The following is a 16,178-nucleotide window of genomic DNA, read 5'->3' as shown; positions in this document are numbered from 1 at the left end:
AGCACTCCGGAAGATAAAAGGCTTAAGACACAGAAGGATCTTGACAGACTTGAACATTAGGCGCTATCTAACAAAATGAAATTCAAGGGTGAAAAAAGGAAGGTTTTACATTTAGGCAAGGAAATTCAAATGCACAGGTACAGTATAGGTGGTACCTTGCTCAATAGTAGTAACTGTGAGAGGGATCTTGGAGTCCTAGTGGACAACCATTTAGATATGAGCCAGCCGTGTGCAGCAGCTGTTAAAAAAGCCAACACAGTTCTGGGCTGCATAAACAGAGGGATAGAATCAAGATCACGTGAAGTGTTAATACCACTTTATAATGCCTTGGTAAGGCCGCACTTGGAATATTGCATCCAGTTTTGGTCGCCACGATGTAAAAAAGATGTGGAGACTCTAGAAAGAGTGCAGAGAAGAGCAACCAAGATGATTAGGGGACTGGAGGCTAAAACATGAAGAATGGTTGCAGGAACTGGGTATGTCTAGTTTAATGAAAAGAAGGACTAGGGGAGACATGATAGCAGCCTTCCAATATCTCAGGGGCTGCCCCAAAGAAGAGGGAGTCAAGCTATTCTCCAAAGCACCTGAAGGCAGGACAAGAAGCAATGGGTGGAAACTAATCAAGGAGAGAAGCAACTTAGAACTAAGGAGAAATTTCCCGACAGCTAGATCAATTAACCAGTGGAACAGCTTGCCACCAGAAGATGTGAATGCTCCAACACTGGAAGATTTTAAGATGATGTTGGATCACCATTTGTCTGAAGTGGTATAGGGTTTCCTGCCTAAGGAGGGGGTTGGACTAGAAGACCTCCAAGGTCCCTTCCAACTTTGTTATCCTATCCTATCCTATCCTATCCTATCCTATCCTATCCTATCCTATCCTAACCTATCCTATCCTATCCACATTTCTTCCAACATCAGATGAGGAGGTAAAAAAATCTCTCTCAATCCAACGTGGGAAGGAAGCACAAATTTTACTACCTTCTTCCCCAAAATTCTACATGTCCGGTAACAGGAGGATGCTCCTTGGATGACCTGCATGTAGTTCCTGGCAGCTTCTGGCAACCTCTGGTGCACGCTCAGGCGCAAGTCTGACTCAATCAATCCACAGGACGGAAACCACAAATAAATATTGGCAGGCAGCTCAGAATTTCATTTTCGTATTTTGAGGCTGGCTAAATCCAGTTGCTCCACGCTTCCATTGAAACAGTGCAAAGGAAATACAGGTAGGCCTCGACTTAAAGAGGCCCCAAATCGAGGCTGCTAAGTGAGACATTTGCGAAGGGAGTTTTCGCCCCGTTTTACAACTTTGCTTGCCGCATTTGTAAAAGTCACTCACTGCAGCTATTAAAGTAAGCAACACGATTGTTAAGGGAATCCGGCTTCCCCGTTGATTTTTCTTGTCAGAGGGTTGCAAAAGCGGATTAAATGACACACACACACACACACAAACACACACCCCAGGGCGTGGCAACCGTCATAAATATGAGTCGGTTGCCAAGCAGTTGAATTTTGATCACTGGACCATGGGGACTGAACTGCAACGGTCGTAACTGTGAACAGTGGTTCTAAGTCATGTTTTCGTAACTTGTGCCGTTGTAACTTCAGTCACTCAGTAAACTGTCGTAAGTCGTGGACTACCTATACTGAATAGAAGGGTTGTTTTTGAGGGAGAAAGGCTTTCCTTCCTTCCTTCCCTCTCCTTTTTATCTTCCTTTTCTTTCCTCCTCCCTTCTTTTATCTTCCTCCCCTCCACATGTTATCTTCCTTCCCTTCCCTTCCCCTTTACTTTCTTTTTCTTTCCTTCCTTCTTTCCTCCTTTCCTTTCTCTTCCTCCCCTTCCTTCTGCTATCTTCCTTTCCTCTATATTTTACTTTCCTTTCTTCTTTCCTCCTTCCCTCTCCTTTTTAATCTTCCTTTTCTTCCTTTCCTCCCTTTTATCTTCCTCCCCTCCCCATTTCCTTCCCTTCCCCTTCCTTTCATTTTCCTTTCTTCTTCCGCCTCCTTCCTCCCTAACTCCCTTCTCTCCCTTCTTCCTTTTCCTCTCCTCTCTCCTTTTATCTTCCTTTTCTTTCCTTCCTCCCTTTTATCTTCCTCCCCTCCCCTCCATATTTCCTTCCCTTCCCCTTTCCTTTCATTTTCCTTTCCTTTTTCCGCCTCCCTTCCTCCCTAACTCCCTTCTCTCCTTTCTCTTCCTTCTTTTCCCTCTCCTCTCTTATCTTCCTTTTCTTTCCTTCCTCCCTTTCCTTCTATCTTCCTGCCCTTTCCTCCTTTTCCTCTTTTTTTATCTTCCATCCGCCCCTCCATATTTTACCTTCATTCCCTTCCCCTTTCCTTTTATTGCCCATGCAATATGATTTGTTTGCCTGGCAATCTAAATCCTGACGTCCACAAATAGAATACAAATAAATAAATTAAAAGAAAACAAGCAAGCAAAATGCAGGTCATGAGAGTTAGTAATATAATTAACTCCAGATAAGGCTGGTGCCACGGTGGGGCTGATCGCTAGACACAGATAGAAAAAGGCTGGAATTTATTGGTGGATTACTTCATCTAGCTTCCTTCTAAAATCAAAGACTATTTACTGGCAGAATAAAATATCCCCACTGTCTGTTTTAAAACACGAATGGCAGAATTTAATTTCACGCACTCCTCTTGGATTATCGCTATTGGAACAACAATGGCTCAACTAATATTTTATTAGTTATTCTGACACCTCTTAAATGGCTTTGAGCAAGTATTCTCAGGAAAGGAGAAGAAATTCTGAGTCATATATTGTGCATGCATGTTTATTATCGTCTGTTCCTGGTTGAAGCGCATGCAATTCCCTTTTTTTTTTTTTTACACAATAGCCTTTTGCAATTTCTGAGGGTCATTAGGTAACGTTTGAAACATCTGAAGCGTTCCAGAGTTCCCCTTCACTTTTCTTAACTTTCAAAACCACAAAAGGCAACCCTTGTAAAAAAAAATATATGTCGAAATGGATTGAAGCAGTTTTTTCCAATCCTGTTGGTCTCTGAGATTGTTATTTCTGCACTGACAAAGATACCGAATATGGGATCTCATTACACAATGCGTCCAATAATATTAGCAACAGTCACATGTCACAATCACCTTTCGAAGCATCTGTCAATGTGAGCCACTGCAAAAGAGCCACTCCAACAGATCACCAGTGTTAGTAAAAGCGGTTTTCTTAAAATTTCTATGCAAGAGCAATGTCATACAACATGCAAGCTATGAGGTTTAACAGCAGATCTGTCGTAAGCAGAACAAACAGTAATAATTAGATTTTCTTCCACATTTCTTTTAAATGGAATTTAAGAGCCAGCTCCCAGATTTAACCCACACACAATAAGCTTCATCAGCGTAATGATGGGACTTGTTTTGGAAAGAAAAAAAATGACTCTAGGAAACATTGCTTTATGAAGGCAAAGACCTCACCAGCATGAATAAATAACATTTAGAAGTTTTCACCAGTACAGCTGAGTTCATCGCATGCAAACAGGGCAGGTTCCGGTGGAATTATAATCAGGGTTTTTCTTCCCAATCTCGGTTCCAAAAGAAATTTCTGACAAGAACACCCTCAGAGCACTCCCAACAATCCACAATGCACCCTGATGATGTTACCTAGTTGGGTCAGGAAACGTCTGGAAGAAAACCGGCAAGCTCAGAGAGGCACCAAGGACCCCACATTCCAACAATCCCATTACACAATATCTATGGCAGCATATTTATCACGATTAACACGCTAACAGTTTCTCAAAAGCAAAAGCATAAAAGATTCCAACTCAAAAGAAATATGGATATTTTTACGTTTCTCTCTCTCTCTATGTATGTACGTATATATGTGTGTGTGTGTATAGTTATGTTTTCTATGTATGCATGTATGTGTGTGTATATATATACTTATGTTTCCTATGTATGTGTGTGTGTGTACATTTATGTTTTCTCTCTATCTATGTGTCTGTGTGAGTGTGTGTTTGTACCCTCTTTCCCCGAAAATAAGACATCCCCTGATAAGCCCAATCGAGCTTTTGACCTCATGCGCTAAAATAAGCCTTCCCCCCCCCACAAAAAAAATATTTAAACGCAGAGCTGGAAATCAGGTAAGATGGCAAGAGGAGACCCATCTTGCTCCACGCTCCCCAAAATAAGACCTCCCCGAAAATAAGGCTTATTTCAGGTTTCAAAAAAATATAAGACAGGGTCTTATTTTCGGGGAAACACGGTATATATATTCTTGTTTTTATTTTCTCTCTCTCTCTCTATGTATCTATGTTTGTGTTTTGCATGTGTGTGTATATATAATATATATATTTGCTGATATATATATAGTTTATATATATATATATATATATATATATATATATATATATATATATATATATATATTGTTTTCTCTGTCTGTCTGTATACACACACACATAAGAATATGCACACCCACGCACAGACACACCCTGTGCAAGTAGATGTATCTATGTGTGTGGGTGCCTATAGATTATGTATATGTGTCTGTGTTTATCAACAGGATGGCCGCTGATGACAAACACCCAAGACGTACATAAAGAGCCAATTCAGCAGGAACTTTAGTTAAGTTTGAAGGGATACCCAGAATAACCAGGACACAAATGCCTCGATTGTTTCTTCCCAAGTAAACAGCAGGCAAAAGGGGTTTTCCTGGCCAAGCTTCCCTTCTGGTCAGGAACATAGATATAAAAATGGCCTCGGGAGTCAAGCTGGAATCGGGATGGTGAATTTACGGGAAGTTAAGGAAACGAAATGGAAATATCTATTTATTGGGGAGGGAGGTCTGTGCTCCCTTTTCCTCCTCTCTTTATCGATCCTGATCTTGTTCCAGGGCTGGGCCGTCCCTTGGATGGGGCACCACCAGGAGATCCCAAGGCTTGGGGCGTTTGGGGGGGAAAATAACGTCCCAACCCCCAACTTGCCAAAGGACAGGGCACCAGCAGGAGATCCCAAGGCTTGGGGCATTTGGGGGGAGGGAAATAATGTCCCAACCCCCAACTTGCTAAGGGACAGGGCACCAGCAGGAAATCCCAAGGCTTGGGGCGTTTGGGGGGGGAAATAACGTCCCAACCCCCAACTTGCCAAGGGACGGGGTACCACCAGGAGATCCCAAGGCTAGCAAGTTGAGGGTTGGGACGTTATTCCCCCCCACACACACACACGCAAACCTTGGGATCTCCTGGTGGTGCCCCATCCAAAGGATGCCAAGCTCTGGTACAGGACCAGGATTAATAAAAGAGGGGAGGGGGGTTTCACCCCAAAGCAGCAGCATCCCGCCCCCGAGAGCAAAGGGGGGGTCATTTATAACGGTGAGGAGGGGGGTCTTCAGGACCCTTGGGGACCAAAACAGACCCCCCCTCCCCTTTATTGACCACAGCTACTGGCTGAGCTGCGACGATCAATTATGGATTATTGGGCTCTCGTGCCTCCCCCCTCCCGCACTCCCTAGCCCCGCCCACCCCTCGGGCTCCTCCCCTCCCCCAACGCCGGCCCCGCCCCCCTCGGGCGCCCCTCATCGATGTGGTGAGGGGGGGGCGCTCCCGTCCGGCTCACCCTCATCCAGATGGGCCGGCCCGCCGCCGCCGCCGCCGTCCCTCTCGCCCGCCGCGGGAGCAGCAGCGCCGCCGCCGCCACTGACGGGCCTCCGTCAGGCCGCCCCAGCGCCCCCGATCCCAACCCCAGTCACGTGACCGGGCCCGGCCGGAAGCGGTGAGTGCCCCTTCCGGTGGCCTGGGCGGGGAGGGAGTGAGAGGGAGGGAAGAAAGAAAGAAAGAAAGGCGGCGCGCGCACTTCCGGTTGGGCGGCCCCGCCTCTTCTTTAGCAACCCGCGTCGGCCCCGCCCCTTTCTTTTCTTCGCGCCGACTTAGGGAGGGAGAGAAAGAGAGGCGGCGCCGGAAGTTTGGCAGAGCAGCTTCCGGTGGCGGCGAGCCGGTCTCTCGGCCAGGCGTCCCGCGCTCGGGCCTTCCCCCCTCCCCCCCCGGGCGGACCCCGGTCAGCGGCGCCGGGGGGAGGCGGAGAGGAGGTGAGCCCAAGCCCGGCGGGAGGCCCTTTAAACCCAACCCGCCTCTTCTCTGGGTGCCGGTGGAACTCGCGGCCACTGGAGCCCGGCGCGCAGCTAGTGCAGCTGCCGCCGCCCCACCCCCTTCCTTAAAATCTACCCTGGGAAGAGGGCGGAGGGGGGGTACAAAGGCGGGTGGGGCAGAAAAAGAGTGAGGGACGTCAATGCTGGTGGTCCCCCCCCCCCCCCCGGCGAGATTGAGGTTAGAGGATGCAGGGAAGTCGGGGAGAAGAGAAGGAGAGGAAGAAGGAAGGAAGGAGAGAAAGAAGGAGAGAGAAAGATGGAAGGAAGGAGAGAAAGAAGGAGAGAGAAAGATGGAAGGAAGGAGAGAAAGAGAAGGAAGGAAGGAGAGAAAGAAGGAAGGAGAAGGAGAGAAAGAGAAAGGAGAGAAAGAAGGAAGGAGAAGGAGAGAAAGAAAGAAGGAAGGAAGGAGAGAAGGAGCGAAAGAAAGGAAGGAGAGGAGAGAAAGAAAGAAAGGAGAGAAAGATTAAAGGAAGGAGAGAAGGAAGGAAGGAGAGAAAGATGGAAGGAAGGAGAGAAGGAGAGAAAGAAAGAAGGAAAGGAGAGATAGAAAGGAAGGAAGGAGAGAAAGACGGAAGGAAGGAGAGAAAGTGAAAAAAAGGAGGAGGAAGAGAAAGATAGAAGGGAGGGAAGGACAGAAGGAAGGAAGGGGACAAAGACAAGGAAAGTAGAGAAGGAAGGAAGGAGATGAGGGGAAGTTGGGGCGAGGTCTGGGTTGAGGTTATGGGGGTGGCCCTTCAGGCCTCACTTGGGGAATGACACTTTCTGATTAGAATAGAATACATCTGGAAGGGATCTTCTAGTCCAACCCGCTGCTCAAGCAGGAGATCCCATATCACTTCAGCCAGCTGATTGTCCAGTCTCTTCCTAAAAACATCCAGTGATGGAGCGCCCACAACTTCCGGTGGCAAGCTGTTCCACTGGTTAATTGTCCTCACTGTTAGGAAGTTTCTCCTTAATTCCAGGTTGCTTCTCTCCTGGATGAGTTTCCATCCATTGTTTCTTGTCCTGCCTTAAGGTGCTTTGGAGAATAAGTTGACCCCCCCCTTCTTTGTGGCAGCCCCTCATACTGCTATCACGTCACCCCTAATTCTTCTTTTCTCTAGCCTAGCCAAACCCAAATCCTGATGCTTGGCATTCTTTAGGCATGCACTGATGATGTACTTTAGTTGGGTCACGAAATGTCTGCAAGAAAACATGCACGTTCAGAGAGTATAGAGGACCTCTTCTCCCCCCCCCGCCTCCCCCATTCTTCCACTTTTTCTCCTCCACCACTCCATAAAGCCCATTCCCTCCTGCACTGGTGTTGTACCCTAGCTGGATCGTGAAACATCTGCAAGAAAACCACCAAGATCAGAGAGCATTGAGGTCGCCACCGTCCTCCTTCTCCTTTCACTTCTCCTGTCTGTAAATCCAAGGGAGTAGGCTTTGTGGAGTGGGGGGGGGAGGAGGAGGAGGAGGGAGGAAGAGAATGTGGGGTCCTTGGTGCTCTCTGAGCTTGGTGGTTTTCTTGCAGGCGTTTCGTGACCCATCTAGGTAACATCAGTGCTACCAGTAGAAGGGAGGGGGAGGGATGAAGGAGGAAGAAAGAAGGAAGGAGAAAGAGAGGAAGTCTGTAGGGTCCTTGGTGCTCTCTGAGCTTGGTGGTTTTCTTGCAGATGTTTCGTGACCCAACTAGGTAACATCATCAGTGCTAGAAGGGAAGAGGAAAAGGAGGAGAAGAGAGAAGGAGGAAGAAAAGCCAGAGGCTGGGAGACAAGAGGAGGAGAAGGAGAATTTTGTGGGTCTTTCTAAGAAAATCTTAGCTGTTTTCTTGCCGACATTTCATTACCCAACTAGGGGACATCATCAGTGCTAGAAGGGAGGAGGGTTTGTAGAGAGGAAGAGGAGGAGGACTATGGGGTCCTTGGTGCTCTCGGAGCTTGGTGGTTTCCTTGCCGATGTTTCATGACCCAACTAGGTAATATCACCAGTGCTAGTCATCCATGATGACATTACCTAGTTTAGGTCATGAAACGTCTGCAAGAAAACCACCAAGCTCAGAGAGTACGAAGGACCCCACAGTCCTCCTCCTCCTCCCCCCAATCTCACTCCCTCTAGCACTGATTACGTTACCTAATTGAGTAATGAAACGTCTTTAAGAAAACCACCAGCCTCGGAGTGCATTGAGAACCCCTCGCGTGAACCCTGACCTTATAGATATTCTCTTCTGCTGCTCCCCTTTTAGGGCTTTGTCAACATGACCGAGAGAACCGACAGCCTCCACTTCCAGTTTGACAACTACGGGGACTCGATGCTGCAGAAGATGAACAAGCTGAGAGAGGAGAACAAATTCTGCGACGTGACCGTCTGTATCGACGACCTGGAGGTCCACGGCCACAAGATCGTCTTCGCCGCCGGCTCGCCCTTCCTGAGAGATCAGTTCCTGCTCAACGACTCCAGGGAAGTCAAGATCTCCATCCTGCAGAGCTCGGAAGTCGGGCGGCAGCTGCTCCTCTCCTGCTACAGCGGCGTCCTGGAGTTCCCCGAGATGGAGCTGGTGAACTATTTAACGGCCGCCAGCTTCCTCCAGATGAGCCACATCGTGGAGCGATGCACGGAGGCTCTCTGGAAGTTCATCAGGCCGAAGCAGAAGCTGGAAAGCAAAGAGGAGAGCCAGGCCAGGGACAAATCCTCCCAGCCGAAGGAGGCTGTCGGAGCCAGCGGAGGGGAAGAGGAGAAGGAAGAGGAAGATGACGAGGAGGAGGAGGAAGAAGAAGACTCCCTGCAGCCTGATTCGCCTTGCCTCCAGCCCTCGGAGGACAGCATGGATATGGACGATAGCGACATCCAGATCGTCAAAGTGGAGTCCATCGGGGAAGTGGCCGAGGTGGGGAGCAAAAAGGACCCCGCCCCGTTCGTTTCCTCCGAACAGCAGAGCTCCCTCCCTTCCTCTGAGCCCCAGCACTCCCTCATCAACTCCACCGTGGAGAACCGAGTGGGCGACCTGGAGCAGAGCCAGCTCCACAACTACGCCCTCGCCTACTCGCCGGCCGACAACCTCATCGTGGCTTCCAAGGACCTCTTTGGCCCCAGCAACCGCGGGGTGGACAAGGGCCTGCAGTGGCACCACCAGTGCCCCAAATGCACCCGGGTCTTCCGTCACCTGGAGAACTACGCCAACCACCTGAAGATGCACAAGCTCTTCATGTGCCTCCTGTGCGGGAAGACCTTCACCCAGAAGGGCAACCTCCACCGGCACATGAGAGTCCATGCCGGCATCAAGCCCTTCCAGTGCAAGATCTGCGGGAAGACCTTCTCCCAGAAGTGCTCCTTGCAGGACCACCTCAACCTGCACAGCGGGGACAAGCCCCACCGATGCAATTACTGCGACATGGTCTTCGCCCACAAGCCGGTCCTCCGGAAGCACCTCAAGCAACTTCACGGCAAGAACAGCTTCGACAACGCCAACGAGAGGAGCGCTCAGGACTCCGCCATGGACTTCGATTCCTTCGGCTGCAGCTCGGGGGCGGACTCCAAAGGTTGCCCCGCCAACGAAGCCAGCCAGGTGCTGGATGCAGGGAAACTGGCCCAGGCCGTGCTCAGTCTACGGAGTGAAAGCGCCTGCGCGAATTAAGGGCTGGCTGGCTTGCCTCCCACCCACCCACCCGCCCAGCCTCTCTTTGCGAGCGAGAAGACCACCAACCGCTGCAGGGGTGGGGGAGGGGGGAGCTGGCATAGGTGCTCAAACCTGGAAAGGCTCCCCCCACCTTCTTTTGAGCTCCGGGGTGGGGTGGGGGGTGGGAGGCCTGAAATTGACCTTGTAGCAGGCTTCCCTTCGGGGTGTCTAAGCGACTTTTGTTCCTTTTGCAAACAAAACCTCCTGTGAATATTACAAGAGCTGGCAAGGGGGCTGAACCCTGGTTTGGTTAGGTTCTGCCGAAAAAGAAGCCACTTGGTCATGAGCCAGCCGTAAAAGGCATAAACGAAAAACCAGGAACAGATACGCCCCGTTGTTGGCGGAGTTTTTAAGCTAAAGACAGGACTGCATTCTTAGAAAAAAGGAAGAAAAAAAAAACACTGGATAATTTTAAAGTCTTTTTACTTGGTCGCCTCTCTGGGCGGTCGTCTTCTTTTGTATTTCTTTATTAAAAACCCATCAGGTACTTTCCTCTTGGCTCCTCCTTCCCTAAGGAGCATCAACTCTTTTAACACGGTCGTTCCTTTCCAATAGGACGGGGGGCAGGGAAGCAGCACAGTTGCTTCAGAGCAAACCTGGGGCAAGAATTGGACCAGCAGACTGGTGGAATGGCCTTTTGTGCCGTAGGATGACCCTCTCCTTCGTCTCTCTGCTCAGGCTCAGTTCCTACCCCACCCCACCCCATCCTCCACCCCACCCTGAATTGGTTTCATCCCATCCTTTGTAGAAACGGTGCTTAGGCTAAGACGGTCGAAGTTTGCATGTGTCTCCACTCCTCATCCGTGAAGATCCTTTACAACGCAAATTGGGTTTTTCTCTGCTAACGGTTTCCCTTCGGATGCTAGAAGGGCCTCGGCTCACATCTCTCTTTATTTTCTGACGTGCATCCCTGTGATCGGTTCTTCCGTTGTCCCTGAAATCCCAAGTCTGTGGGTTTGTTGTTGTGTTGTTTTTTTTAAAAAAAGATTATATATGGTGCTTCAAATACTAGCGGCATTTGGCCAAATGGTTAGAAGTCATGCCGCAGGATTTGTTTAAAAAGGATCCCCTCGGCACGGGAGACCACTGAAAAGGGAGAGGGTCTCCAGAGCATACAATAGGGTCTTCACTCTTTGGAATTATTCCTGGGGAGAGGGCATTCCCAAGCAGTCAAAAAACAATTAGTAGTTGAAGGTGGATTGTTAGCGTATCATATGAGCCGTATTTCAGTTAGTCTTAGCCAGAGTTCTGGCGTAGGAGACCCTGGATATGTTTTTTCTAGATCACGGTGGTCTTTTTTTTCCCCCTGTGCTGGCAAAGCCAGGAAGCCCTAGTTGCAGATTTGCACTATTTACTCTCTTAATAAACAGTTTCCTCTTGGGAAAAACATGATTGAGGGAAGCCTCTGTTGTGACCCAGGCCCAAGTAGGTAGTATTAGACGCAATCAGTTCGAAAACAAACAGACTTTATTAGAACAGCTGAGAATTAAACTCATTCTCAGCGTAGTCCAAACTAAATCAGAGCAAATGCTTCATAACCCAATTCTTCAGTCTTATCACCAACCTTGGTCTAATTAGGCAAGCTGCCAAAGGCTTTTCTTGGCAAAAGTTCAGAAGCAGAAGACGCCGACAAGAAATAAATGCAGCAAGACAAGAAGCCCAGTCTATCAACGTTGTTTTCTGACAAAGAGCCCAAATGCCGTTGCTGGTCTGTTTTAAGCCTTATGGGAGGGGCCAATCATCTCTTGTGCCTGCTCCCGAGTCGTCCTCTTTTTTTGAGCTGCTCTTGCCTTCTGGCAGCTCTTCTCATGCATGCATTAGGAACAGGCTCCTCCTGTTCCTCTGCCTCACTACTGTCAGCCTCTGGAGGCTCCGGAGTCCGCACATCACTCCCCGATGGCCCTGGCCCCATCTCTGCCTCCGACGCAGAGCCCTCATCCGGGCCTTCCCCAGCCTCCAGGACTGGCCCATGTTCTTCCTCAGCCTCACCGCTGTCAGACTCTGTTGCCAGTTCCGCAGGCCTCAGGATGTCTGGCTGCTCCAAAGAGACCTTCCAAATGTTCACGCATGTCAAGAGGAAACACTTGCCTTTCTCGCCAGAGAGCTTGTGCGAACGCAGCTTCCTTGCTTCCTATCCCGTCTCTTCTTTCTTCTTCGCCCCTTTTGTCACTTCCGTTCATCCATTAGCTCAGAAGTGGGAGAGGAGTAGTAACTGTGTGCGTAGAAAGGTGAGGGTGGCTCAAATATTTTAAGCGAGCAGGTGGTGGAAAAGCTGGGCCCTCAACGCTCGATCCCCCTCAAGTGTGTGTGTGGGGGAATCTTGCGACTGTAGCAATTTGTAGGTAGAACCACACAACCAGCATTATTGTCCTTTCTCCCTGTTTAGGGGTTCCCCGAGGAGAGATCCCCCCCCCCGTCTCGCCCTCAACACCTTGCAAACCTCTTGGGGGGAGAGACGGCCGACTTGATCTGTGAATGCATTCTAGTGTCCAAAAGGCTTACCCTTCTGTTTGTGTACTGAGTCAGAATAAAGCAATTACTCCACCTTCCAATGTGTAGTTTTCCTTCCTTTTTTTTTTTTTTTTCCTTTTAGTGGTACAGGTACCATTATGACAGGGACACGTGGTGGCTCAGTGGCTAAGACGCTGAGCTTGTCGATCGAAAGGTCGGCAGTTCAGCGGTTCGAATCCCTGGTGCCCTAGTAACGGGGTGAGCTCCCGTTCCTTGTCCCAGCTTCTGCCAACCTAGCAGTTCGAAAGCACGTAAAAAATGCAAGTAGAAAAAATAGGGACCACCTTTGGTGGGAAGGGAACAGCGTTTCATGCACCTTTGGCGTTGAGTCATGCCGGCCACATGACCACGGAGACGTCTTTGGACAGCGCTGGCTCTTCGGCTTTGAAACGGAGATGAGCACCGCCCCCTAGAGTCAGCAACGACTAGCATGTAAGTGCGAGGGGAACCTACCATTACGACCACACTGGAGCCCCAAGTTTCTGTTGCTAAACGAGGCACTTCTCAAAAGTGAGCTTTGCCCCCTGTTTTGTGACCTGTCTTGCCATCGTTACTGCCGTCATTAAGTTACTCACACGGCGGGTTAAGTCAATCTGGCTTCCCCCGTTGATTTTGCTCGTCGGAAGGTCGCAAACGGGGATTGTACGACCCAAGGTCATAAATACGAACCAAGTGTCTGAATTCTGTATGTGTGACCATGGAGATCCTGCAACGGTCGTAAGTGTGAAAAACAATCATACGTCACTTTTTTCTAGTGCCGTTGTCACTTCAAATGGTCCCTAAATGAACTGTTTGTGAGTCAAGGACTACCCGTACAGGAAAACTCCGGGAAAGAGACCGCATTGACGGTCACTAAATGAACAGTTTAAGATTCCTGTCATTTTGAAATCTTGCGGGCAGGCTGAGCTGGTCACAAGAGTGAGTTATACAGAGGGTGGATTTGATTGAAACCCAAGTTGATTTAAATCACGATTTAAATAATGATTTAAATCACGATTTAAATAATGATTTAAATCAGGGGTCTCCAAGCTTAGTAACTTTAAGGTTTGTGGACTTCAACTCCCAGAGTTCCTCAGAGGAACTCTGGGAGTTGAAGTCCACAAGTCTTAAAGTTGCTAAGCTTGGAGACCCCTGATTCAAATCACTAGTAAAAAAGCTCGATTTAAATCATAATTTTTAAAAAGCAACTGTGATTTCTTGTCCCGCGACGGCTCTTCCTCTGACCAGCTGTTGAACTCACTGACAGTCCCAATATTGCAGAATATACAGCCGCCTCCTACATAACTAAGCTCCAATTTCATGCTGAATAAACTAAATAATGTCTCTTAAATAGAAAACTATCTTTAGATAAGATTTTTTTTCACTCCATAAGCATTTTATTAAAATAAATTGGACAAAAATCAAAAATATCAATTTAAATAAAAAAAGAATCCGATTTTTTTTTTAAATCATCGGTTTTTATCCACCCAAAAGGAACATCAGCGTGGAGGAGAGACCATTAGCAATAGCAATAGCACTTAAGACTTATATACCACTTATATATCATTAGTTCAAAGCTTACCTCACTACCCTGCCGTGGTTGTGTACACCAGTGGTAGTCAACCTGGTCCCTACCGCCCACTAGTGGGCATTCCAGCTTTCATGGTGGGCAGTAGGGGTTTTGTCCGATACTGAAGCACTTTCCTTTTTCTTTAAATTTAATTGACATTTTTAAAAAATTTCATAGCATTATTTAAAAACATTTTCATTAGGTTTTCATAAAACCCCCCGTGACAATTTAAATTTCTGAAAATATACTATTTGTATCGCCCGCGCATAAGTTTAGTTCGCATTACGTAAGTGAAACTAAATGGTGCTTTTCTTTGCGACCGCAAACAAAAGAGCCCCGTCCCAGAATAGCTCGCGCATCTCCCCCCGCACCACCCAGCTGTAACACACAAGCGGAGCTGGTAGCCGGTGCACCCCCCACCCCAATCCACGATGCGCGAGAAGCATGCACAAATGACGATACATGGCGCATTACTGTGGAACCGGTGGGCGGTTAGAAAATTTTACTACTAACAGAGATACAAAAGTGGGCGGTAGGTATAAAAAGGTTGACTACCCCTGATGTACACAGTCCATCCACCTAGGGCTGTGGTGGTGATCCTATGTCACACGTGCCAGAGGTGGCACACAGAACCCTCTCCGCTGTCACGCGCGCCGTCGCCCCAGGTCAGATCTCCGTGGCGTTTCTTCCGTGAGCTTCTGTTTTCCTGCAAAACGACAGGAAACAGAAGCTCACGAAAGAAAAATATCTTATCTCTTGCCGAGCTGCGGGTGATGGGTTGCCCCACCTGCCATCGGCCAGCTGGTCTTCGGGGCTCTGCTGCTCTGCTGCGCATGAACTTGTCCACGCAGGCACAAGTTCGCGTGTGTGCACACGCTCGGTGCCTAAAAGATTTGCCACCACTGACTTAGGGTGTGCATGGGGCTTCTCTTGTTAAAGACGCCGGATCCCAATGCAGAGATTAGCCTGACTAGGTGGCTCGGTGGCTCAGACGCTGAGCTCGTCGATCAGAAAGAGCCACCAGGGGCCTCTGGTGGCTCAACGGACTAAGTCTGTCTGTTATTAACACAGCTGCATTATTAACAGCAGCTGCTTGCAATTACTGCAAGTTCAAGTCCCACCAGGCCCAAGGTTGACTCAGCCTTCCATCCTTTATAAAGTAGGTAAAATGAGGACCCAGATTGTTGGGGGCAATAAAAGTTGACTTTGTATATAATATACAAATGGATGAAGACTATTGCTTAACACATTTGTAAGCCGCCCTGAGTCTTCGGAGATATAAATTCAAATAAATAAAAAAAAGGTCGAAGGTTCGAATCCCTAGTATAGGCCTCCTGCGTGAGCAGGGGGTTGGACTAGTTGACCTCCAAGTCTGTTTTCTTTCTTTCTTTCTTTCTTTCTTTCTTTCTTTCTTCCTTTCTTTTGTCTATTTTCTTTCTTTCTTTCTTTCTTTCTTTCTTTCTTTCTTTCCTCCCTCCCTTCTTTTGTCTATTTTCTTTCCTCCTTCCCTTCTTCTGTCTGTTTTCTTTCTTTCTTTCTTTCTTTCTTCCTTTCTTTTGTCTATTTTCTTTCTTTCTTTCTTTCTTTCTTCCTTTCTTTTGTCTATTTTCTTTCTTTCTTTCTTTCTTTCTTTCTTTCTTTCTTTCTTTCTTTCTTTCTTTCTTTCTTTCCTCCCTCCCTTCTTTTGTCTATTTTGTCTATAATCTGTGTTTGCCAGCCTGGTGCTGTCCAGGGTGCTGGGCTCCATCTCCCAAAACTCAACCCCACCCACCGTCAGGTTAGAGAGGATGGGAGCTGTAGTCTGATCTCCCAGCGAAATCTGTCAGAAGCCCCCCTGAGGCTCTCAATAATCCATCTTAAATTAAGCATTACAGTCAGTCCTCGATTTACGACCACAAAAGAGGCCCAACGTTTATGTTGCCGAGTGAGACGTGTTTCGTGAGTTGTGCCCCCGTTACCGATCTTTCTTGCCACCGTTGTTAAGTGAGTCACTGCGGTTGTTAAGTTAGGAACACGGTTGTTAAAGGAATCTGGTTTCCCCATTGACTTGGCTCGTCAGGAGGTCACAAAAGAGGGACCATGTGACCCGCCAGGGGACACTGCGCCCGTCATACATACGAGTCCATTGCCAAGATCTGAATTTTGATCACGTGATCATGGAGATGCTGTAATGCTTGCAAAGTGTGAAAAACGGTCCTAAATCACATTTTTCAGTCTTGTCATAACAGTCACTAAATGAACAGTTGTAAATTTCTAGACCGGGATGCCTTATGCACGGTCACTCACGCCCTCGTGACGTCTCGCCTGGATTACTGCAATGCTCTCTACATGGGGCTCCCCTTGAAGGGCATCCG

General features: G+C 48.2%; 2 protein-coding genes across 3 annotated transcripts in view; one reads left to right on the top strand and one right to left on the bottom strand.

Annotated features, from left to right (window-relative positions):
• The window catches only part of RABGAP1 (RAB GTPase activating protein 1), a 99,648-nt gene extending 93,913 nt beyond the window's left edge, over nt 1–5,735 (bottom strand). For both annotated transcript variants that reach the window (XM_058159259.1, XM_058159258.1), the window contains exon 1: nt 5,581–5,735. The gene's annotated coding sequence lies outside the window, so the exon portion shown is untranslated. The remainder of the gene's footprint in view (nt 1–5,580) is intronic.
• Nucleotides 5,736–5,918: 183 nt separating this feature from the next.
• ZBTB26 (zinc finger and BTB domain containing 26) lies at nt 5,919–12,311 on the top strand. The gene is made up of 2 exons (XM_058159269.1): nt 5,919–6,049; nt 8,334–12,311. The coding sequence occupies exon 2, from the start codon at nt 8,346–8,348 to the stop codon at nt 9,720–9,722; it is 1,377 nt and encodes a 458-aa protein (XP_058015252.1). The 5' UTR covers nt 5,919–6,049; nt 8,334–8,345; the 3' UTR covers nt 9,723–12,311.
• The last annotated feature ends 3,867 nt before the right edge of the window (nt 12,312–16,178 follow it).

This window comes from Ahaetulla prasina, chromosome 16 (assembly GCF_028640845.1).
Source record: "Ahaetulla prasina isolate Xishuangbanna chromosome 16, ASM2864084v1, whole genome shotgun sequence".
Classification (NCBI taxonomy): Eukaryota; Metazoa; Chordata; class Lepidosauria; order Squamata; family Colubridae; genus Ahaetulla; species Ahaetulla prasina.
Note: the sequence above shows the minus strand (reverse complement) of the source record. Positions and strands in the feature narration are given on the sequence as shown.